At 40.2% G+C, this 24,266-nt stretch overlaps 1 protein-coding gene across 1 annotated transcript; it reads left to right on the top strand.

Moving 5' to 3' along the window:
- Positions 1-50: 50 nt before the first annotated feature.
- On the top strand, positions 51-21,514 carry ANKMY2 (ankyrin repeat and MYND domain containing 2). The gene is made up of 10 exons (XM_065666255.1): positions 51-290; positions 1,905-1,969; positions 9,457-9,595; positions 11,447-11,545; positions 13,668-13,828; positions 15,525-15,739; positions 16,775-16,910; positions 18,560-18,688; positions 19,110-19,251; positions 19,981-21,514. Exons 1-10 carry the CDS (start codon positions 224-226, stop codon positions 20,199-20,201), a joined length of 1,374 nt encoding a protein of 457 aa, XP_065522327.1. The 5' UTR covers positions 51-223; the 3' UTR covers positions 20,202-21,514.
- Positions 21,515-24,266: the final 2,752 nt, after the last annotated feature.

Genomic DNA, 24,266 nt, shown 5'->3' with positions numbered 1-24,266 from the left:
GGCGGGAATAGTTTACCCTACAGCCGGCCCCTAACAGGGAGGAGCTGCGGGAGGAAGTCGCCATGAGGAGCGGGGTGGGGGTGCGCACCGCCCGGTTGGCGGCAGGGCGGGGGTGTGAGAGCCCTGCTGTAGGCCTGAGCCTCTGCCGCGACCCGTCCGAGCGCGCTCCGCCGGGCGGCACCGCCCCGGCGCCGCCTTACCGCCTGTGGGAGACGAGGGCGCAATGGCTCCCCCCCGGAGAGGTGACCTGAGCCCAGAGGAGAAGGATTTGCTGGGAGTGATCTCTAGAGGTGAGCCGGGCCTTCGCCCCTCCGTGGCTGGCGGCGGTAGTGCTGTCCTGGTGGGCCCGGGCCGACCGCCTTCACCTCCTCGTTGCTGTCTGGCGAGGCGGCTGCGGGCGGGGGTTATGCCCTGCCCCGCGTCGTAGCTCCGGCGGGCCTCGCAGGTGCTGGGTGGCCCCGCCGGTGGCACCCCTGAGGGCTTGTGGTGGCGGGCGCAGGGCAGCGCCGCGGCCCCTCAGCGGGGCGCTCTGGCCGTTACTGGCCGCGCCGTCGCGCGCCACGGGCTCCCCTCAGGCCTGGGCCACGGGCACGGCGGGGCGCCTCTGGGCCTGGGGTGAGGGCCAGCCTCCCAGCGCCCACCCCAGCCGGGAGCATGGCCGTTCGCTTGGCAGCGAGGGCGCTTCTCACTGCGGCCGAACGTGGGGCAGGCCTGTGCCATCCAGGGGGGGCAAAGGGGGCCGTCTGCCTGGCATGGAGGAGGTGCGCCGTGCTGCACGGTTAGGGCTGGGGAAGCCTAGCTTGGGGTTGTTGACTGCCAAGGAAAGCTTACATATTTTTTACATGTATTTGTATTAGTAACGTACATTGAAGTTTATCTAATGACTTCTGCTAATGTGTTCTGGAAAAATACGTTTTCTTGGGGATAATATAGTCCTTTAGCCTGTTACATGTTTCCCTGTGTGCTGTTGCCAGATTGGGATGTCCCAGAAGACAAGACGTTCTTAATTTAAGAGAACTTGGTATACCAGCGTATTCTACACCTCTTAATCCCTTGCACTGTTTTATTTTGCATGTCGTGTAAGCGTTGCAGTTTCACCATATTCCGTAGTGTATGTGGTTATTGCTAGGGGGCTTTCTGTCACACTTGCTGTAACAGCTGGGTTCATGGTCCAGCAACACAAATTTCACAGCCCTGTCTGAATAGCTACACTCCAAACTGTGTTTTGAAAATAGTGAGCTATGTTCATTAGTTGGAAGTAAACTAAAAACACCTGATGTGCTTCATGCATTTCTATGTGTAGTTTTGAGGCAATTAGAACCTATAAAATTCTATTTATCGTTTTGGAGATTAACTCTCATATTAAAATGCTTCTCTGTGTCAGAGATGAGCAAAGGACAGTCAGCAATGAATGTACTGGGAAACAGAATTTCAAGGAGACCTTAGAGCAGCTTTCCAGTAGCTAAAAAGGGCCTGCAGGAAAGCTGGAGAGTGACTTTTTACAAGGGCAGGTAGGAATAGGACAAGGAGGAATGGTTTTAAACTGACAGATTTAGATGAGATTTTAGGAAGAAGTTCTTCCCTGTGAGGGTGGTGAGACACTGGAACAGGTTGCCCAGAGAAGCTGTGGCTGCCCTATCCCTGGCAGTGTTCAAGGCCAGGTTGGATGGGGCTTTGAGCAACCTGGTCTAGTGGAAGGTGTCTCTGCCTGTGGCAGGGGGTTGGAACTGGATGATCTTTAAGGTCCCTTCAAACCCAAACTATTATGCGATTTGCTGGTGGTTAATCTACAAAGGTCTTGATTTTAATCAGAAATGGAACTGATCTTTTTCCTCTTGATTCTCATTTTATTCCTTTTCTCACACCACTTTTTCTTTCTTTTTGTCTGTTTCTTTTATGTGAAGGAAACACTGAGGAGGCTGGAAGGCTGCTGGGCAGCAAGAATGTCCGTGTCAATTGCTTGGATGAGGTACAGTGAAACTATACAGGCATTATGCTGGGTTTAGCAAGGAATATACTAGGTCTGAAGGCCTTCTTATTGTTACATTATATTGTTATATAGACTGCTGGAAGTCAGAATTATCCTGAAGGTACTTCCAGCCTGCAGCTGAATAATGAACCTTTGAAGAGCTCCTGCCTTTTTTTTTTTCTTTCCCCAAATTAAGGTTAAATGTTACTAATTGTTTTAAAGATTAATGTGACTTAAAGTACTACACTGGCAGTATGTTCTTTCAAGTTCAAGCATGAACTTGGGTGTCTGTAAGGTGAGATGAACACTGCAGGAAGACAGATGGGGTTGCTTCCTGACTTCTTGTCCCCTCCACCAAACTTTAGTTCCCTGTGCTTAGGCAGCAGCAGACAGCATGGGTAAAGATATCTGCCTTCATCTAATGCTTGTATCTTATTACCCAAAGCCTTATCTTTGCAGAACCATAAACATAGTTGGAGAGTGAGCAGCTGAGTCAGAAGTGGAAGATACGCTCTCTTTTGCAGAGGCTGATGTGGTAGACATGTAATGTATGAAGTGCTGCCTGAAGCTGGGAGGAAGTCTGTGGAGAAAGGAACCTTGTGTGATGTTCATGTTTTCTAGAGCATGCAACATTATTGTGAAGTGTAACATGGAAGCAGTTTATCCATGTTGTCATACTAGAAGGCCCAAAATCAGACAGGGCCAAAATTATCACTTCATCTGTTTTCCTTTTTGGAATATTGATAGCCTTTCTTATGCTGCTAGCAGATTCATTTTCTGATTGTTCTTCAATACAGTTAAATACTTCAATTTCTAATGTATGAATTTCAACAAGCTTCTGACAAACTAGTCAAACTAAGCTTACAGTAAACTTTAGGAAGGAACCCGAGATACAATATAAGTACGTTTGCAAGTGTGCTTTATTGCATGGACTGTAAAAGCTTTTCCTTTAGTGTAGTTGCTGGACTAGTGCTGAATGACTGCACTGTTGATGAAGGATTAGTGCAATGTGCAGGATTACTGTTGAGAGGATATGGTTTATTAGTAGAAACCATAACAAAGTTATGCCTCAGGCTGTTGTTAAAGAAGAAATAGTATTAATGATACTTGCCTAATGCTCACATCTGCCTAAATAGACCGAAGGCACATAAGGTGTTATGGATTTCTTGCAGTCTCCTTTTATCCCCAGGAGTGGTGTGTAATGATGAATATTAAACAGGAAAGGGTTCAGATTTGTTTAGGAGTCTTAATCCATCAGTCATATCACATCAAGTTTTAGAATTTTTGTGTTGTAAGCCATTTTCCCTTCAATGCGTTATTCTAATATCTAGATGCAAATGCAGTGTGTGAAACCCCAGTTAAACATTAGCTTCATCTGTTTTTCAATGTTGCCACAGCTGGAGACTGCTTTGAATGCATCAGGTTTTATTTTCTTCCTCTGCTGCTTTAGCAGCTTATGCTGAAATTCACATTAGTGTTTATATTACTAGTGTTATTTATTTTATTAATGTTAAGAAATGAGGAAACAGCTGAAAATTGAATGCTTAGATATTGAAATGGGAGCACAATTCAGTTGGGAACTAAAAACTCATTTCCTTCCTTCAAGTCCTTTTTACATGAGAGAATCCACAGAATGAGCACACGTTTAATGTAAGTCTTCCTTCTAGCTGTAGTACAGCAAACATGCAGTCACAATTTAATAATTCCACAGGCTGGAAAATCCACAGCACCCAGACGCAGTCTGTTCCATATTGCACTTCCTGATTTTAAACAGTAAACACAAAGATGCCCTTTTAATTTTTGGGTTGATCCTGTATTTGAACTGCTTAGATCTGCCTCTTCTAGACTGAACAGTAATGTCAATCAGCAATCTTTTCCCTATGTACCTTCAGACAAGGACCAGGTCACATTTTAACATCTTCCAAATGCACTGGCTATTTAAGAAACTTGCCTAAAGTTGTGTTTCTTCAGCAGCTGAGCTATAATCATGGCTCTTTTCCAAATCCTTTCCAGTTGTTTCAGTTTTTTCCTTCAAAACTGTAGGCATAAGCTGGACACCATATTTCAGCATTTTTTCTGCTGTTATATATCTAGAAAACAAAAAAGTATTTGCTTTTTCTGCCCATGTGCCCAGACTCAGTAGTCTGCAGTGCTCCACTGGAAGCAAAGTAAGACACCTTTATTCAAATTACTTTCACAGATGCCCCTCTTCCAGAAGATTATAGATATCCAGCAGATACAGCCCTGCTTTTTCTCTAGCAGCCTTTCTGACCTAATCAGATTTATGTTGTTGATGTTTCTTTGTGGCTTTAGGTAGTCGAAGAAAGGAAAGGTCTTTAGGCTTAATCACTGCATTCATGAAAACAAAGAAATAACATATTACATAGCTCTTCCAAAAAGCTTGTCCTTAACAGTTTGGCAGCTTTAAAACTTCAGGGGTATTTAAGCTCAGATGTCCTAAAATGGAAATGTAGGTGGGCAATGGAAATGGTGCAAAACAAATGCAAATGTGTTTCATTTATAAATGCACACTGCATAGTTGGGTTTTGTCTTGTTTTAGATGGAGTGCTTGCTAATTTGTAAACATAGTATGGAAGAATGTGTTCAGGAATTTTCTTTCCCCTGGGAGTACAGAGCTTGTAAATAGCATTGTGACTTCATGTGGGCAGTTTGCTGATGTTTAACTCCATCCATTTGTAGGGTGAAGCTGAGATCTCTCAGATTATTGCAGAAGGGCAGTCTAGAGGAAGCATGCTTTTCTGTGGAAACTGGAAGTTTCCTTCAGTCCTGTTGGTAGTTGAGGTTGCAAAGCAGCACTCTACTGCTACAGTCCCATGTTTTCTGCAGATCCAGTAGAGAGACTTGACCTGAAAAGGCTTCATGTTTTTTCTGTAGTTAAAATAATTTTAGGGTCATTCATCATAATCTTATATATAGAACTGTCATTTGGCATTAGCCGCATTAGTTTTTTCCTCTAGTTTGGTAATTCAGCTGTTCACTTCTGCAACAAAATAAATCTTGTAGAAACAGTCCACTTCTATATGCTAATTTCAGACCCGAATGCTTCCTGGGAATTGAAGCAGCAGCTTGCTTATTTGTGTATGAGATGTGTAGCTTTACTCATACTCATTATTTTCAGTGGAAGGTTCTTCAGTTAATCTATCTTGCTACTTCAGTGTGGACTTCCTATGCCAGCAGAAAATGCCCAGATCCTTAGTCTTTATGGAGGAGAAAGAATTCTATCCTCTGATTTTTTATTTTTTTTTTCTATAGTATTCCAAAATACACAAACCAAAGAAAATTCAGCAGCTATTAAGACTTATCTGGTTTCAGTTCAGGTTGCTGACTGATGCAGACTTCAGCTTTTCATCACTGCAGATGAACAGAAGGATCATCAGATGAATCTAATATATTGCATATGTGAAGCCTACAGTTCAGCATGATTATAAAGGAGAACTGTAGCTACGATTGGCACTCATTGAACAGTATTTCATGTTATAATTAGTTCTTACTTAGCTATAGCTAAAATGATTTGTGCATGTATTTGCTTGCAGTAATTTTGATAGGTAAGGGCAGTCTTACTCAAAAGCTTTAAGGATGACATTTCTGAAGGTTTTCATCCCATGAAAAGTTAAATCATGTATTTCTAGACGAGCAGCACTCAGTATCATTTCTTTTAAAAGTTGGAGACATTTTTACAATCCAGTTCTAAATGGCTACCTGAGCCAATCTTGATGAGTTGGTCTAATTTCAATAGTGCTCTTCCTTTCAATTTAGAAGAGTTGATTTTCAAGACATACATAACTAGAGCAGTTAAGAACACTTGTGCTACCTTGCCCTTTTTTTTTTTTCGTCATTTGTTCCCCTTTTAGTAACTTCCCGAGTACTGTCTCAAATAAAAGCCAAACCGACAGTTGGTGTTCAGTTGGAAGTTTCCTGAATGAGTAGAAGTATAGTTGCCTGAATCTGAAGAATAAAACAAGGCACTTTCCATGTTAATATGGGGTTGGGTTCCTTGTTGCAAAATGAGCTTGGAGATGTGGATGCATTAACATTGTCAGCATCCAAGTGTCTGTAGCAGTTTGTCAGTTAGGGGTTTTACAGCCCTTTCCTGCTTTATTTAGGTAGCTGGTATTTACACATGCAGTGTCATGATGTACCCCAATACCTGCTGAGGGAGCTGTGGCAGTGTGATCCAGCCTATTAAGATGTGCCACATCTTGGCCAAGTTTCCATGGTTGAGAAGAAGGATGAAGTGAGCATGAGAAGTGTAAAACACCGGGAATGGTGGGACCACTTGGATTCCTCTTTTCTCTTGTGTAACGCAAGTCAGTGTGGCTGTGTTAGTAAAGAATTGGAGGCATGTTATCCACAAAACAATGGCTTTAAAAAATATACATATATCACGCATGTTCTCACGCAGTCAGTATAAGTGTTTTTATGCTTGCAGCACAGTTTTTCTTGCGAATATGTGCAGGTTACTGACATGCAAGGAGGTCTCTGTATTTTTCTTCCTTTGTCCTAGCTCTTGTACCCTTGCTGCCCTGCTCCCCAATTCCTCTGTTCAATGAAGGCAAAGAAACACTGTTGAAAACTTTTTCTCTAGTCCCTAGAAGGCAGAAGGTTGCTTTCCCAGGTTATTCTCTTTTTTAGAAATCTAATCTGTTTTAACTCATCCTGTGGAAGCACATCTCTCCCAGGTGCTGGAGTGAGATAGGCTGACCTGCTTGCTGCTTCTTCCACATCTGGTGGCAGAGTCCAGCCCGTCCCTGGTTCTGGTACTCCTCTGCCCTTCCTGCCTCCCTGTGAATCCTTTTCTTCCCCTAAATCCAGCTGATTTAGCCCACTGAGCCTGTAGGGTCTTTTTTGTTTGCTTTTTTTCTTCAGTTGGCTCCCCACCTGTGGCAGCATTAGGTCACCTTAGTTCTTGGAATCCCATCCCTCAGTCTGCTTCTGATAGGTTTTCAGCACCAGGAACTGGGAATGGTGGTATGTAATGGCTGAGCTGGCTGTACCATGAGACATAGCCCCATTGTGCAGGGAATCCCTCTTGGTTGATGACCTGAAGAACTTAGTCAAGGGAGGTGACTAGTAATTTCTAGAGGTGCTGCAAACTATTATCTTTGTACAGTCAGACATAGAGCGAATACTTACAGCACTGCAGAAGGTGGGAACTGTTAATTTTGCTCCTTGTAAACCACATACAATCCCTGCAAGTAAACAAGAAACTGGGGTTGATTATTTTTTTGTCCTAGGGAATAAGGTTAAAAGACTGGATTTTTGGTCAAAAGAATGTTACATAGTAGCTGCTAGAAAATTGATTCCTTTTCCTATGTTTCATACTGGAACAATAATAATTTATTTAATAACTATGCTTAATAAACTTGTCTTCTAGTTTAGTCTTTTAAGTATGTTGTCTTGAAAATCCAAATGCCATCTGTCAGAAAACAGACTGTTGCTCGACCTGTCTTTGTTGTTCCGCCTGGGAAGAGTATGTGCAGTCATTTTGATTTCTGGACAGGGACATAATACATAACACCAAGCTTTTCCAGATAAGCTTGTTTCTAGCCTATCCCATTTTTGTTGGCTGTGAACGTGAAAGGCTGATACTAGGGTAACTATCCATCCAACTTCGTAACAACTGTCCGCATGTTTTTGCCTTGATAGGGTTTTTTTTTTAATCCAAACCACAGCCTGATGCTTTTAAAATTTAATCAAAGGCTTTTAAAGAAGTTTCCCAGGAAGCAAAAAAGGAAAGTTTCCCTGGATGACAAAAAAAAAAAAAAACCAAACCCAAAGCAAACCAACCCTTTCATTTGTCCTGCCATCTTCAGGTGGGTTTTTTAATTGAAACAACTGGCATTCAGGATGTAACCAAACTTAAAATCATTGCATCCTTGAAGTTCCTTCTCCAGTCAAAAACCTTACAGTGTTCATCTCCCCTTACAGCAGTTCTCTGCACTGCTAAAGGGGAGGAATCCATACTATGACTCCAGACTGGGATGGGTCCATAAAAATAGAATGGCTGTCAACATAATGTAATGGAACGTATAAATATTAGGATAGAAAGCCTTTACTTAACCTTTGTAGGACCACAATGAAACCTAGCAAAACTAATCTTAAATCTGTTTTGTGTTTCTGAAGTGATCCCTTCAGGTGTTTCGTTTCTTTGATGGCAGCTTATATTGCAGTTTACCATAATATTTCAAGTTACTAAAATACAATACATCAAGTAATAATTTTTTTATTGCTTTCAGTTAGGATGGGTAATAAGGACAATCTAGTACTTAAAAATTGTTATTATAGTCTTAATTTCCCTGATTTCCATCATTAGGATGTTTTTTATATTATACTGTTAAATTTAACTCACTTGGGTTTTATTCTATCATAAATTGAAACAAAAAATATATTAAGGCTCAAACTGACAGTTGCATTATTTCAGAGTATCCCATTACTGTGTGTTTACAGATCTGCAGTAATGGTGTACCCGAGTGTATTCATGCATACAGCCTTAACCTGCAAAAAAGGAAGAAAATGACATTTCTTTTTCCTCCAGGGACAAACTGAAGCACGCTCCCTTGTTGGAGAATGTTCTTGGGCAATTACTGTGTCTTGGCTGATAACATGAATCCTGACTTGATGTTAAGTGAAAATAAACAGCGTATTGGAAAAAGTTTACTAGATTCTAAAACGAGAATGTCATGCAGTTTCCTCAAACAGGAATGTTCTCTCTGCCCTTTGAGAGGAGAGAGCCTGCACTAACAATTCACCCTGCTTCTGAAAATCTCCCTTACGGTTTACCCAGGTTTGCATTCTGATAAAAACTCATTGCCTCCCTTGCTGAAGCTAATGTTTTTTGCACTGGTGCCATTTATCAAAGGCAAGGTTTGAGATGCTGTCATTCTTAAAGTCTAGGTAGAGCTGTGTATCTGTGCAAAGGCTTTCAGAGCTCTGGCTGACGTAGGATCACAAAGGTGGATAAATGGGAGAGAGGAGGATAGCACAATTACCAGTAATCGTGACTAAAAATGAGCAAGATGGGTTTCAGAAACTGTAAATCTTTGTAATGGCAAAAGTGGCAAGAGCCTATTCCTAATTTTCTTGTTGCTTATCATATAATGCAGAAAAGAAATCGTGTAGGAACAAAAATTCTCTGAACCAAGCTTTTTCCTGCTAACAGAAGCATTAGTTGTCTTTAACATGCTAAAGCTAGTGACAAATTGGCAGTAAATGGTTTTCATTTATTCAGCAGTGGTCTGTTTTCAAGTAGAGCACAGCGCAGTCAGAGCAAATGATATGGAAATGGACAATCCACTGCATATTTTTAGTAACCATATATTTTCATGAAGATTTTGTTTCTAACAAATATTACATGAGGCTTTGGTAGTTATACTGAGTATGTATGTACAAGTACATGTTATCAGTGGGATGAAGATCAAAAGATACAAATAGTTCTTTCATGTATGCTACTTTCTTTTGCTTGTCAGCATGGCATGACCCCTCTAATGCATGCAGCCTACAAAGGGAAAGTAGACATGTGCAGGTTGCTCTTGCGACATGGAGCTGATGTTAACTGCAATGAACATGAGCATGGATATACTGCCTTGATGTTTGCCGGACTTTCAGGTAATTTCTTACTGCACTTAGAACACTGATTTTTGATACACTGATGGACACAATTTGCCATAAATTAATAATTTAAAGGAAAATGCTAACATGTTTTTATTATTCAGGTTTACAGTTACTTATGTGAAACATGTAAATATGTCAAGAACAGCTGAGTCATTAGGACAGTGGAATGGGAGAGCTACTCCTCAGGCTTGGGACCTTTTTTCATATAAAACTCAATTTTGTTCAGTGTTTTGAGGCATAGAGTATGTCTGTACTTGTCCTTTTTGTTCCAGACCTCAAAATTAAGTCTCACGTGCCAGTTTCTTGTGCAGTGGGATGCATTCTGTTGAATTATGCTGTGTTACACTGAAAAAGATGCTGCACCAAACTGCCTTTTTTAGGAAGTAGCTTTTAGTAATATTTGAGGCTTATCAAATCAATCCCGTATTTTTCAAATTTTGCCTTTCTCCGTTATTTTTGCAATTATCTTTTGGGCTTTTAAAAATGTGTTTAGAAAGTTTTAAAAAACATGTTTTATTACATTGGGTTTTTGTTTTTTTTTTTTCATTTTTTTTCCCATGAGACTGCATATAGCTGTGTAGATCTGTCTGAGGTGGTGGTTTGCAGCTTTCCTTTTGCTGTTCTTTTTCCCCAGAGAAAGGAACAATTATTTCCTTCAGTGAGAAAAAGATACGCCATAAAGAACATTGTTCCTTCTGGGAAAAATATTAGGTTTGGGAATATTAGGTTATTTTAAGTATCTTTAGTAGGCCAGGCACTTTTTCCCTAAAAAGAGGTTCTAGGGAAGTTAAGATTTCTTAGCAGGTAGAGTTTAACCTCTTTCATCTTCCTTCATCATAAGTATAAAAAAAGAAGGGCATGTGTGTTTATGAACCTTAATTGGCTCTTCAGACTGCTTTTCTGCTAAAGCTTTGGTAAAAAGATTGGGAAATTCCAGCATTCTGTGACATTGAGCAATATCAGCAGATAGATGGGAACAAACTCTCAGAGGTTGTTAAATGACTGCAGCTTTGTGGAAAATGCTGGCTTTTTACAATTTGCTCACAGCTGAGCTTTTAACCTGTCATCCCAGGTTTGAATGCTTCCTGAAAGCTGACTTGAAGTTCTGTTATCTGTGAGTGCAAAAGGAGCACTATACACTGACACAATGCCTTTGCTTTTAAATAAGAAACATTCATTTCTATCCACCACCCCTTTCTTTTTTTTTATATTCACTTTTCTGTATGTAGCATATGCACAAAACCTGATAAAGTAAGAATACCTTTGAAAGCAGAACTACACAGTGGTGACAAGTGTCCTTATTAGTCTCTGAAGGGCACCAATTAAGTCATCTAATTTTCCCATAAAATTTTAGCTTCATTTTGCTTGGTATTTAGCCCAGTCTGAACACCCAGTTCCTGCTGTGGAGAAAGGAACAATCTGTTCTCTTCTCTATGCTCCTGATACATAATAGTACTGGATTTGTTTTTCTTCTTAGAATAGCAAATGTTGTAGTTGAACTGTCGAGCTATATTAGTAGAATTTGCTTCTATACTGCTATCTGGAGGGATCAAGCTCCTTGTAGTTACATGCCTATGATTCCCCTAAGCTCCACAGGGAGCCGAATGTGTGTTACAGAGAGCAGAGTCACACCCTGCCTGAATTTAGTTCTTACTTTGATTTGACCCTCTGGAACCATAAATATGGAGGCAGCACTGTGCCTTTCTCTTTGTCTATTTTTAAAATAATGACATTAAGAACATTTATTTCCCTCAGCATTATTCCTGGTCTTTAAGAAATAAACTTGTTTTTCTGTAGCATAAAAAATTACAAGTTCTTATTCCCCATATCTTCACCCAAATTCAGGAAACAAAGAAATCACCTGGATGATGTTAGAGGCTGGAGCAGAGACTGATGTTGTCAACTCTGTGGGAAGGACAGCAGCTCAGATGGCTGCTTTTGTGGGTAAGGTGAAAGTCGTCTTATTTCCTAAATTCCTAAAGAAGTAAAACATTAGATTCTGATATTTTTCTTGGAGGAGCATTATTTAATGACCTGTTCTGAACTGATTCAGTTGTGCAGCTTTTTTTTACCACATTTCGTCCTATTCCTATGCTTTAGCTTCATAAAAGCACAAATGATCTCATTTGTGGGAATAGATGCTGCCATTCTCCACATGTGCAATTTTCAATGTCTTCACTTTCCCAACAGTAAGAGGAAGCTGGTGACATTGGAGGTGTCTGAAGTGCAGTGCAAAGTGTGTAATTGGAGCTTCCTTTGTGGGAAGGAATGAACATAGCACAGCACAGCACTAGGAGTCAGGAACTCTGATCTGAGCTTTGCCATTAGCATGCAGTGTGCTAGAGGAGACTTGCCTCCGGCCCTTCCCTCACTGTATTTGGAAGAGGGAGAAGGCTTGGAACCTGTTCTGAAGCAGTCAGTATTTACTGACCTGAACTTGAGTAGAACAAGAGGAAGGTTCCAGTATGCTATGTGATTCTGGGCAAAAACATGCAACTAGGCTTTTTTCTGTTATGTTTCTTTTTCTTATCTTTTTTTCCTAAACACTTCTTTACCCACTTTGACAGTGCTGGGAGATTCCATGATTAATTTTCCCAAATACATCACTTCTTCTCTCTTTCTAGCAAGGAAGTGTGATAAAATGCTAACACAAAAAGTAGGGTCATTTTAATGACTTGCCTATCACTGCCCAGATAACTTCCAAAAAAAACCAAAAAGGAGGACCTGTATTTTCACTTGAACACAACCTTCTCATATTGTTCAAACATCTGAGAACTCTCTTGTAAGTCCCTCAGGTGTTCTGGATTCAAAAGCCCACCTTGCCATTTAGATTTATTTCCTTGAATAGGCAGTTAGTGCAGTTTCAATTTCAACCTTACCTCATTCTGTTCTTTCAAAGAGGATAAGATTGACATAGCTCAGCTGAGGTTCAAACAGCAAAACATTAACTATTCACTAGTATGTCAGAGAAGTCTGCTCCTATTAATTATTCTTTAGATTTGGAGAGTCTTTTCCAATGTGATGCTGAATTGAATTATTAGGTGAATGGGGAATGTTACCTCATTAATTTTGGAGAACATGATTTTGGAGAATTCTTGTAGATCTTGTATAAAATCTTAATGCATCAAAATAGAATAAATATTTTTGGGCATACTGAGATATGCTACTTTCTGAAAGTCTGAATGTTGGAATCTATTCCTGTTCTTTTTTATTCTCTGTCCAATCAAAATTAATTCAGCTGTCTCTGTGTGGGAAGTGAGGATACTTCTTCCCCTGTCATTTGTCTTACACTATGCTGTATTAGCTTAGAACAGGCTCTTCTAAAATAGTGGAGGGTTTTAAATGCTGGAATGTGGTTGTCTGTGTCATCTTCTACTGATTAATAGGATTAGTGCCAAGATAAATCAGTCAATTTAATGAATGTAGTACTGAGCCAGGGAAGCTAAATTTTACTTTCCCTTTACCCAAGTAATCCATCATATTGTCAGATGTAGAAAACAAGAAGGGGGTGTAGCTTCTCTCATCTGGTTACTTTCATCACGGTCCTTGGGTTTTTGGTAAATTTTAAGCATATTCAGTTTTTATAATTTCTCCCACTTTAGGTTAATACGCTCCTGTCTGTTTCAGGTCTGAAAAACTACAAGCCTCAATACAAATGTCATTAATTTTTGAAAGTACAAAGTGGGAGAACTCTTGAGAAAACGTTAACACCAGTATGAGACTACCAGCATAGTATAACTTTGGGGAGGAATACCTGTTCTCTTAGATTTGGCTTACTAATGAAAGAGGATGCAGGAAGGGGACGGAGCTGTCAAAATGAAACTTCATGTAGTCATTCCCTGCTGGGAGTCCCTTAGTGAACATAAAAGTTACATACAAAAGAATAGCAAGAGGTGCCCATTACCACTGCAAAGCATATCACACTAAGCTCCTTTGTGGGTAATTCTCACTTGTATTGCTTAGGTTAGAGTTCAGTTTAGGTCTTTTTTTTTTTTTTCGTTATTATTGCATTGCACTAGTGATTTCTCTTCTTTTTTTTTTTTTTTTTTTCCTTGTGTGCCTTTAGGTCAACATGACTGTGTGACTGTCATCAACAACTTCTTTCCCCGTGAAAGGCTGGACTACTATACTAAGCCACAAGGCTTAGATAAAGAACCAAAACTGCCAGTAAAACTAGCTGGGCCTCTACATAAAATTATTACTACTACTAATATGCATCCTGTTAAGGTGAAGTAATGTGTACATTGTACGTGTTTGTTGATGTGGGAACTGTTTCTTTATGTCAGAAAGCATTCAGCTCTTCTGAGAGTCCAGCTGAGATCAAAAGCATCATCTGTTAATTCAGAAAGAATTGGGCTTAACATTTAGACACAATTAGAAGATGAAGCTATTTCAGTGTTTATATATATCAGAATCTAACTAACACCTACCAGAGAGATTCTTATTTTTTTTTTCCATCAACAACCACAAATGGCTTTCTTTTTTGGCATTCTGTTTTTGTCCGGGCCCCACTTGAAGTGGAAACAAAACAATTTCCTATCTTAACAAATTTTGTTGTTCTCTGAGTGCTTGTCTCAGCATGTATCTACCTTCATCACTGGTTCACCATAGTAACATCTACTGTTGCTGCTGTTTCTGAAAGTATGGGCAAGAGACCTTTATTTTTACTTCCCAGTATATTTGCTGAAAACGATGTTTTTTATGGTTTGTTCCTCCAGCATAGTTCAGAGAAATGAATTCACCTAAATTCGTAACCACTTTTCTTGGGCTTGCCATGCAAAGTTAGGAATTTTTCAACACTTGTCAGCTAGGTATCTGCAGTACATACAAACAGTAATGCACTGGTGGCAGCTAGTTTAGGGAGTAGAGGATATAGTTTCCTTTTAAAATGGTTAGTTCAGTGCTTTACTAGTCTGCCTGAAGTTCTACAAGGTTATGTGAGGTGGACGTGTTCTGCGAAACTGCTTAAATTGTACAAATCCAGTTTATTTTGGGTGTTCAGAAGGAATGAGATTTTAGGACAGTGGATGGTAATTTAATCATAGAATCACAGAATAGTTAGGGTTGGAAAGGACCCCAAGATCATCTAGTTCCAACCCCCCTGCCATGGACAGGGACACCTCACACTAAACCATCCCACACAAGGCTTCATCCAACCTGGCCTTGAACACCGCCAGGGATGGAGCACTCACAACCTCCCTGGGCAACCCATTCCAGTGCCTCACCACCCTAACAGGAAAGAATTTCCTCCTTATATCCAATTTAAACTTCCCCTGTTTAAGTTTTAACCCGTTACCCCTTGTCCTGTCACTACAATCCCTGACGAAGAGTCCCTCCCCAGCATCCCTATAGGCCCCCTTCAGATACTGGAAGGCTGCTATTAGGTCCCCACGCAGCCTTCTCTTCTCCAGGCTGAACAGCCCCAACTTCCTCAGCCTGTCTTCGTACGGGAGGTGCTCCAGTCCCCTGATCATCCTCGTGGCCCTCCTCTGGACTTGTTCCAGCAGTTCCATGTCCTTTTTATGTTGAGGACACCAGAACTGCACACAATACTCCAGGTGAGGTCTCACAAGAGCAGAGTAGAGGGGCAGGATCACCTCCTTCAACCTGCTGGTCACGCTCCTTCTGATGCAGCCCAGGATACGGTTGGCTTTCTGGGCTGTCTGTAACTATTTCTTTTGAAAGGATTTTGATCAGGTTCTTAGTCTGAAAAAAAAACCCATATATTTAGTGCCAGTCATTTTAATTGTTTCTTGTATGGGAACTGTGAATTACCAGGGGAAGACAGCGTGAAACAGAAGTAAGGGAATATTAGAAACTACTGAATTTTAGCTACAATGAGCTATATAACCGTTAATGCTAATGCACAAGCTTAAAAATACATTTCCTGATTGGATTCTGTTTTCTTCAATCTTTCTCACAGATCGTGTTGCTGGTAAAAGAGAACCCTCTGTTGGCTGAAGTAGAAGCATTGCAGAAATGTTACAGGGTTCTGGATCTAATTTGTGAGAAATGCATGAAGCAGAAAGACATGAATGAAGTACTTGCTATGAAAATGCACTACATCAGCTGTATCTTCCAGAAATGTCTCGTGTTTTTAAAAGAGCGAGAAGATAAACTAGATGGGTTTATCAAAAGGTACATGTTTCTACAGAGGTCTGAAGACAGATGGGTGAACCAGCTTCACAGATAGCAGAAAATGACAACTGTGATAACAGATTGAATGTTTTGGATAAGGGATTTGCTAGGTGAATTTTGAAATGCTCGCAGCTGCAGTCACCTCAGAGTGGCACTGACTCCCTTTTTTTTTGAGTGGCCTTGTCCTTTCCTGGGGTTACAACAGAAACACTCCTAGAGTTTCAGCTACCTGCTTTAACTGGTTAGAGCTTGGCAATCACACATACACCATGAAGGGGCAGAGAGCAACATGTGGTGCAGAAAAACGGAGTGATGGGCTTGAAAAAGGAATTCCTCAGTGTCCAGTACGGATCATCTGGGAACATTACTTTTGACATTTTGCTTTGAGATTTTTTTGGGTTTTTTTTTTTTTTTCCCCAAAAAAAACTCTTAAGCAACCAAGAACTGCAAATCCCACTAGCTCTGTGTGAGACTTAAGCACATCTTCAGTATCTACTCAGAGTTACAAAGCCAGCTGCCTGATCTGAAGTATCAAAGTAGTAGCCTGGCTTATAGAAGGATCACATTCCCCAGAGACTTCTGTGGATTTCTACCTGATCCTGAAGTTATGAAGTCAGCTTTCATGTACTGAGATCAAATAGTTTATCAGTGATCCATATAGAAAGGTAGGAACCAACCAGATATACAGAGGCATCAGGACTATAACACATTACTAAACATAAATAAAGCAGAATTTGTGGTTTTAAAGTATCATGCATTCTTCAGTGTTTATTTTTACAATGCTCCTTTTTAAACACAACAAAGCACTTTGCTACTTGGGTCACATGTAGGGACTGCGTGTAGATGATTATTTTTCTGTATGTGGTTGAATCAGTAAGTAGTGGCTCCAGAGCATACAATATGAAGTGGCTGAATTATTTTGCATTATAATTCTTATCTGTAGTTTGAAGGAGGGCAGAGTACAGCATGCTGTGTATTTGTTCTTGAGCATTTACTGTGTGATTTCTTATTTGACTTTGGTTTTAAAAAATGTAGTCTTTTGAAAGGGAGAGATAAAGATGGTTTCCCTGTCTATCAAGAGAAGCTCATTCGAGAAAGTATCCGCAAGTTTCCTTACTGTGAAGCTACATTGCTGCAGCAGCTCGTGAGAAGTATTGCTCCTGTTGAAATAGTAAGTCTTTCCTATCAAGAACACACTTTCTAAGCAACTTGCATAGTAAATTCAGTTTAAGCTAAACTATCTTTCTGCTTATTTCTTCTGTAGTGTATTGTATTAAAGTTTTTTGATGTCCCTCAGCTCTGGCAAACTGTGATTTTATTTTACATATTGCACACTGGTGCTTTAAAATACATCAGCTAGTGATTTTTTCTTGTGCCTGTCATAAATGCTTGTATACCTCTGCTTGTAAAGAAAACTAAAACAATTTGTTTCTTGTCTCACAGAGTTTTCTTTTCCTGCTCTGGAATGCCTGTGCAGGTTTTCTTTGCAGAATGGCTTTTACAAATTGTAGATTCAGACACAGATGAAACTCATTTTGCACTCTCTTTTTTCATAATGTCTACATTCAGTTTAAGATCTAATCATTTCCCAGATTTTATGCGTTCATTATTTCTAGCATACATAAAAAGTTGATAATACACAATGGTAGAAAAAGAAGAAACATTCTGTGAAGCCCCTTTTGTCAAGGGATGCAATATACAAGATGATGCAACATAAAGCAAAGTTTGTATCTAAATTAGGAGATCAAAATTACATGTAGAAAAAATCCCACTTCAGTTTTCCTCATACGCCTTTGCTGACACTTCATTATAGTGTTATTAATTACATCAAAATAAATCTTACACAAGAGTTACTGTTCTTTTTTAAGAATGTTCTTTCTGGTCTCTGAGAGCTTGATGTTATATGCACTAACACTGGGGAAGTGGAACAGTTTTGTGACTTGTTTGGATTATGCTGAGTGAATTAAAAATAGCCTCCATCTTAAGTGGCTCCAAGTCTACTCAAATATCCTGAGGCTTAATGCAATCCCTACTGTTTGCCTAAGCCAGAAAAATAAACACAGTGTGAAAACATAAGCCATCATGATGCATTAAGACTTGCTTTAAAGTAACCATTTTCTTTCCTGTCCCCTTTTTAATTAGAGGAGTTTGTAGCCTTTTCTGCCTTTAAAGAAATACAGTTTGTTACATGGGGTTTCTGTCTGTAATACAGAAGGGCAAAGGAGAAGATGCTGTAAATTACTTGTCTGGAAGCATTAGGCATCCAGTTTGGCATGCAGTTACTTGGATTCATTCTGGGCATCTTAGCATTGATGTAGTGGTTATGATCATGCGTATTCCATGGTAATCTAACAGTTTAAGGATCTACTTGGAGCTGGAGCAACTTAGCATTTTTTTTCCTCTAGTGTTTACATCATTGCCTACAAAGTTAGCCTTAATTTATGGTTGCCAGTAAAATACACTAAAATTTACTGCTTGTATTGTGTGGGAAAAGTACTCCAAATAGCATCTAAATACTAATATGAAAATGGTTCTTTTGACAGTTTCAAGTTCTGACCATTTGGTCTGTCACATCTGAGTACACTGAGCACAGTGAATAGCTGTATATAGACAATACAGTTGTGTATATAGTTGTCTATACACACAACATATCTGTGTGCCAGCAGAGACATTCATCTGCAAAAACTTGCTGTATGTGATCTACCAGCAGATGACAGTGTGTGAAGAACACTGAGTTCATTAATAGTCTTTTTTCTTGCATGTCCACCTATCATAGTATTGATTTTTAATCTCATTTCCACCTCTTGTCTTACCTTTCAGGGTTCTGATCCTACTGCTTTCTCTGTACTTACACAAGCTATTACTGGCCAAGTGGGATTTGTGGATGCTGAATTCTGTACAACTTGTGGGGGAAAGGGAGCAAACAAAAGATGTTCAGTATGTAAAATGGTAAGAATCCATAGTTACAATGAATCATATAAAATAGAGCCACTGAGGTGCTGAGGATTTCAAATGCTTGGCTATTTAGTGTGTAGACTTACAGGGAATGGCATGTATGGCTCCACTGAAAATGTGCAAGCCAGCTAGTTCTGGGAGAGGTGCCCGAAATTCACTAGTAGGAGTACTTGGATTTCCAAGTGTGTGTGTTTAGAATGAAGAATGAGTAATATTTCTGTACATTCAGAGTTAACAAACTATTCTTTATAGATCTGTATGTAGGTTAGAATCACTCCATGTAGCCTTAGAAATTGCTTAAAAATACCATTAAGTACTATACATGGAGAGATCTAACTTGGTACACTGAGATGCAAGACTATTGTACATTTGATTTAGTACATGAAGAAGAATTGATAGCTCTGGTACATTGCAGGTGATGTACTGCGACCAGAACTGCCAGAAAATACACTGGTTTACCCACAAAAAAGTCTGCAAGACCCTGAAAGAAATTCACGAGAAGCAAGAACTAGAAGCTGCCAAAGAAAAAAGGAAACTAGAAAAAAAGCAAAAGAAAGGTGAGGATATACAGTTTGTTTGCTGAAACCACAGTTAAGTACTTCTAAAGGTGCCTGGGTCCCCAATTAGGCTCTTCCCTCCTTCTTTTCAGAACTGCTAGCACAGTGCACAGCACAGAGCCCCTGCTTAGTAGAATCAGGACAAAAAGTTAGTTAACTATTTTTTTTTTTTCTCTGAAAGCATTGCTTGAAAAGTAAAAGTGCAGTCAGGAGCTGATGCTGTTCCATGCAATCAGGTTATAAATTATAGGATGACTCGCTTCAGGGTTCACTGTGGTCAACCATTCATGTGCAAAAAATGTCTTCAGTCTGTTATATGCAGAAGTGCTTCCTACAGGATCATACATGCCTGGCTTTTTAAAAGAAAAACAACCCTTACCTGTACTCCATGTTTCAGCTATTCTGCAAACAGTGTGAATAAAATATGTTTGAATTGAAAGCTAAAATAACTGTAGTGTCCTACTCTGCTCCTCTATATATTCACAAGTAGTATAGCAAAACTGAAGATAAATTAATGAAAGCTTTGCATATGGTCATTTTCAGAGTAATCTTCCACCAGCTTAAACAGAGCTCTGTCTGTGTGAGGTCTTTTTTTATGAAGGCTGGTTAAATTAGTCACTTTTGTAGTTGATCCTAAGTTTCCTAGAATTCATTTTTCTCTAGTAATAAAAATGTTTGCTTGCACATGAGTTCAATGCTTAGTGATGATGCAATTTCTCTCTTGTTTAGATGAAGTGCAACTAGTGGAGGGTAGTTCTACAAGTGAAGAACAGACAGACCCTGGTCCAGATGCTACCAAAGCAGATGCAAATCACGCTACTGACCAAGCAGAAGAACCTGAATTTACCAAAGAGATGGAGGCACCAGCCCTGCCCCCTGAAAGCCCACTGGAAAGTGAGACTGACTTAGCTGACATTGCCCTTCAGAAGATTCAAAGTTCTGAGGAGTAAGAAGAGGGCAGGAAGGGATCTGAAAGTTCTGGCTGTGACCCTGCACCACAGGGTCTGAAGGAATTTATTATGCTGCCCATGTCTGAGTTCTTACAGCATGGCTTACACAGGACTCCCTTTGCAAGACAACATGTCTCTGTTCATCATGAGGTGAAATACTGGCTCATTTGTCTATAAATACTTCAGGCTCTGTTGTCGATAGTCAAAATAGGTATTTATTATTTGATGAAAACTGGAGTGGCATAGACCTACCCTGTGTGTATACCAACAGTAAGCATAGTAAAACTCTATGAGTACCTGTGGTTAATCAGCCACTTAGTGAAAAATAAAAAGCATTTGATTTGGATTATTCGTGTTTTCAGACACTAAAATTTAATTGTAATTTAAATATTTTTTCTCAAAGTACACAGAACTTCACTTAAAAGTATTGGGAAGCCAATTGTTAAATTTCTTTTTTACACCATTTCATGAAGCTTCATCTGAAGGATTCAGTAGCAGTTCAGTTTCTGAAGAGGCTCATCTGAATTCCTAACTTTTCATGACTAAATACTTTTGACTAGTGAGTGCACAACTAGTAGTGTCTGTTTGGAGGCAAATTTATTAAATGGCAATGCTCTTTCAGATATCTCAAGCTGACTCTGAAATGTGTGTTTCAACAGAATTATTTTGCTAGTGGCTTGGTCAAAAATACTCCAGGTTTATCAAAGTCTAATGAAGGGAAGACCAGAATGACTTAAAATACTTTGACTGACAAGAATCATGGCTTCTAAGTCTCAGCTTTCAGGTAAAGATGCCTTGAAGCACACTGGAATTGTTGCTTATTTCATAAAAACAAAAGATGCTTAATATTAGTATTTAATAATGTTCATGCTGAACCTGGTCTTAGTGAATTACATGGAAAATTCATGTGTGCATCGATACAACCAGAACTGATTTCACTTAGCCTTCCAACTAAATACTGCCTCTAGAAAATAGCTTCCCCTAACTGTGCTGTTTTCACTCAAATTTCTTACATGAAATCAGTGGGAATGCCACAACTGAAAGTATCGCTTCCTGCATAAGGATGGCAAAATTTGAGATTCTCTGATTGTTGGATGAGTAACTGGTATTTTGAACATGGCAGTATCCTTCAACTTATAGGAATAAGGACCGTCCTCAAAGCAGAGAAAAAATGCTATTAATTTTGTACTGTTTAATATATTGAGAACTGTGAGAGTGAGGATACATAAATGCACTTGTGCAGGCAATGTACCTGTGTTTTAATTTCAAGGATTAGAAAATTATGAATAATAAAGGGAAAGTTTTTAAAAGAAGGGAGCTGTGTGGCAGTTCTGTTCACCTCTAACACCTGCTGGGACATACAGTGCCATCCTCCTTAGTCACGCACAGGCCTCCTGTAGCTCGGGTGTACAAGTTTCATTTCATGATGGTTGGCAAGCAAGAGATGCATGCCTGGAACTTAGATATGGGGTCATGATGTAGTCACTATCCACTCTTGGGTCTGGGAATGCAGAAGGCTTGCTGGTTCCCTATCTACACAGAGAATCTGGGGCTCACAGGGGTGTGTTACTCTTCAAGGTTTCTCTGAAATGCCAGCCCTTTAGCAGTGTGGTAAAATCCACAGCACTAATCCTGCTTTCATTCTGCCAGCCAGTGGTTCTTCTTGGTAAAGAAGAAAAGCCCAAGCGACAGGAGGAAGTATGAACACTCAAAGTAGGTGTGAAGTGTGGGATTATGGAGTTGCATTTGTTCTCATCCTAACTTGCAATGGCAGAGGCTTGGAATGGCAGAATGACGTACGTCCCTCTCTTTACAGTGAGTCTCAGAGCAATTGCAATCCAGGTTGGAGTCCTAGTGTGAATGCACGCTCCAGAGTTACCTCTGCCTGCCTCAGCTTGAGCTGGTAACAGCTCTTCTGTTGGAGGGTCGTGGTTGACAGGTCCTGCACAAGCCTGGGTGGATGACTGGCTCTGGAATAATCATGCATTGGAGGAAACATCTCATGACAGGGAACTGAAAGTAGAATGAATGTTCACATGCAGGGTACTTATCCCTTAAGCAAGCTCTTAAATGCCAAGACAGCAGTGGAGCCAACAGATGCAGTCTTGCACCTTCAAGGGTGTGTGACTCAAAAGCCTTTTCTGCCTCCCACTAGGAAAAATTGAATACTCATCTCCCTCGCTGTTTGGCTAGATGTAAACACAGCAGCTGTGAATCCATCCAGCCTTCTTCATCACAGCTCTCACTGCCTAGTTCACTTTTAGGCTAAGTGGTTTTTAACATTCTTTTCACCCTAGGATGTCTGGTTGAATTAACATATGAAACCTTCCCAAACTACCTGAATGCATCTTCTAGTGAACTAAATATTGCATGTTGAGATTCAGATTTTTGATGCAGATAGATTTTCAAGTTGTTTCTTCATCTAACTAAAGGGAATTCTCAGCAAAATCTGAAATTACTTTTGTAATCTGAGTATTTCTTCATATATAAATAGCTAATACTATTCCTTTGTCACTAATGGCTGGCTCTAAAATAGACTCAGCCTAGAAGGACTTGGAAGTGTTAATGGACAAGAAGCTCAACACGAGCCAGCAGTGTGTGCTTGCAGTTCAAAAAGCCAACTGTATCCTGGGCTGCATCAAAAGAAGCATGACCAGCAGGTTGAAGGAGGTGATTCCTCTTCTCTCCTGTGAGACCCACCTGGAGTACAGCATTCAGCTCTGGGGTTTCCAGCATGAGAAGGGCATTAAACTGTTGGAGTGAATCCAGAGGAGGCCACAAGGATGATCAGAAGACTTGAGCACCTACCATACAAAGATGGGCTGAGAGGGTCAGGCTTGTTCAGCCTGGAGAAGGCTCCAGGGAGACCTTGTAACAGCCTTCTAAAGGGGCTATCAAGAAATCTGGAGGCAGATTTTTACAAGGGCCTGTAGGGACAGGACAAGGTGGAATGGTTTTAAACTGACAGAAGGGAGATTCAGATATAGAGAAGAAACGCTTTATTATGAAGGTGGTAAGACTCTGGCACAGGTTGCCCAGAGAAGCTGTGGCTGCCCCATCCCTGGCAGTGTTCAAGGCCACGTTGGATGGGGCTCTGACCAACCTGGTCTAGCAGAAGGTGTCCCTGCCCATGGCAGGGGGTTGAAACTGGGTGAGCTTTGATGTCCCTTCCACTCCAAACCATTATATAATTATATGATTCTATGAATTAACCAAGCTCAAATGAATGAGTATATGGAGAGCATTGCCTTTTAAGTAAGGTGGATGTGTTTGCAGTCAGTGACTCTACTGATTTGTGGCTTGTTGGACAACATCCAGCATTTAAACACTACAAATGCAAACATGTAGTAAACGTAAAGAGCTTCTAGATGCTCTTTGTTCAGTCTATGTATTGTTTTTTTGTTCAGTCTATGTGTTCCTGGGGACACTTGTAAGCAACAGTGGGAAAGCCAAAACTGAAATTTTGATGGACTTTTCACCATTAAAGATTATACACATGTAAAATAACTCACTGTCTTCTTTGAGCCCATCTACATGCTCAAAAAGATTACAAAGCATGGTAAAATCCTTTAACAATTACTCCTTTTAAACCTCAAAGATGAGTCTAATTTAATGGCATTACAAAATGCGTGGAGCAGGGAAGTTGAAATCAAAAAGAAAGGACTCTAATATCAAAAAGGTGAAAAGAAGTGTGAGATTTAACAATGACAAAGTTCTCTATCTGGGATGGAGTTAATCCCAAGCAGCACTACAGACTGGGATGTGCTGAAAAGGGCCTGGGTGCCCCTGTGAGCAATAAGCTCACCTGGAGCTAACAGTATGCCCTGGCAGCACCAAAGGTAAAGAGTGCCATGCATCAGCAAAGAGAGAAGTATATTACAGACAGTAGGTCAAAGATGTCCTGTTTTCATCAGCTGAGTTCAAACAAGACATTAAATAACAAGAGAGATCCTGCCGCTGTGGTGATAAGAGGGTTGGAGGAATTCGGTTTGCTCAGCCCATAGAAAAGAAGACTCGGGGAGATCTGATCACCTAGAGGTAGTTGTAGAGAAGATGGGGCATGCA

This window comes from Lathamus discolor, chromosome 2, assembly GCF_037157495.1.
Source record: "Lathamus discolor isolate bLatDis1 chromosome 2, bLatDis1.hap1, whole genome shotgun sequence".
NCBI classification, from domain to species: Eukaryota; Metazoa; Chordata; class Aves; order Psittaciformes; family Psittacidae; genus Lathamus; species Lathamus discolor.
This window is presented reverse-complemented; position numbering and strand designations above follow the sequence as displayed.